The sequence below is a fragment of the Morone saxatilis genome, unplaced genomic scaffold (genome assembly GCF_004916995.1).
Source record: "Morone saxatilis isolate NCDOM2014 unplaced genomic scaffold, NCSU_SB_2.0 Contig3, whole genome shotgun sequence".
Lineage (NCBI taxonomy): Eukaryota > Metazoa > Chordata > Actinopteri > Moronidae > Morone > Morone saxatilis.
In genome coordinates, this window is record NW_023339873.1 from 4,788,743 (window position 1) to 4,789,178 (window position 436).

The window sequence follows — 436 nt, forward strand, 5'->3', positions numbered from 1 at the left end:
TTTTTTTTACAATGTTCTTTGTCAGTATAGCGGGCATTTCTCCATTTCCTCCGGACGGTGGCGAGCTAACGTTACAGCGCGCAGAGCTACACCAGAAGAAGAGACCTCCTGCCTTCTGATCCCGAGTTCAAATCCACAAGCGGGTCTGCACAAACAGCTATCCGCAAAAACAAAAAAACCCCCCACCACCGCAAACATGGAATTTGACGGAAGCCTGTTAATCCAGTGCACCGCGGACGAGAAGCTGGTCAGCGAGGCGGAGCACCAACAGCTGATGACCCTCCACTGTCAGCAGTGCAACGCTGTGCTGGGAGACTCTCTCGGGGTCTGTGGGGAGGTGAAATGTATGGACTCTATCATGTGCATAAGTAAGTTCACTTCACCTCACACAGATTTGCTGTAGACTCAGAAAACAGGTTGTTGTTTTGCGTGTGTG

The 436-nt window shown here is 50.7% G+C and overlaps 1 protein-coding gene across 1 annotated transcript in view; it reads left to right on the plus strand.

Annotated features, from left to right (window-relative positions):
- Positions 1-64: 64 nt before the first annotated feature.
- Positions 65-436, plus strand: part of oip5 (opa interacting protein 5) — a 2,381-nt gene continuing 2,009 nt past the window's right edge. Inside the window, exon 1 of the mRNA XM_035673517.1 lies at positions 65-368. Within this exon, the coding sequence (XP_035529410.1) occupies positions 197-368 (172 nt within the window). The 5' untranslated portion in view covers positions 65-196. The remainder of the gene's footprint in view (positions 369-436) is intronic.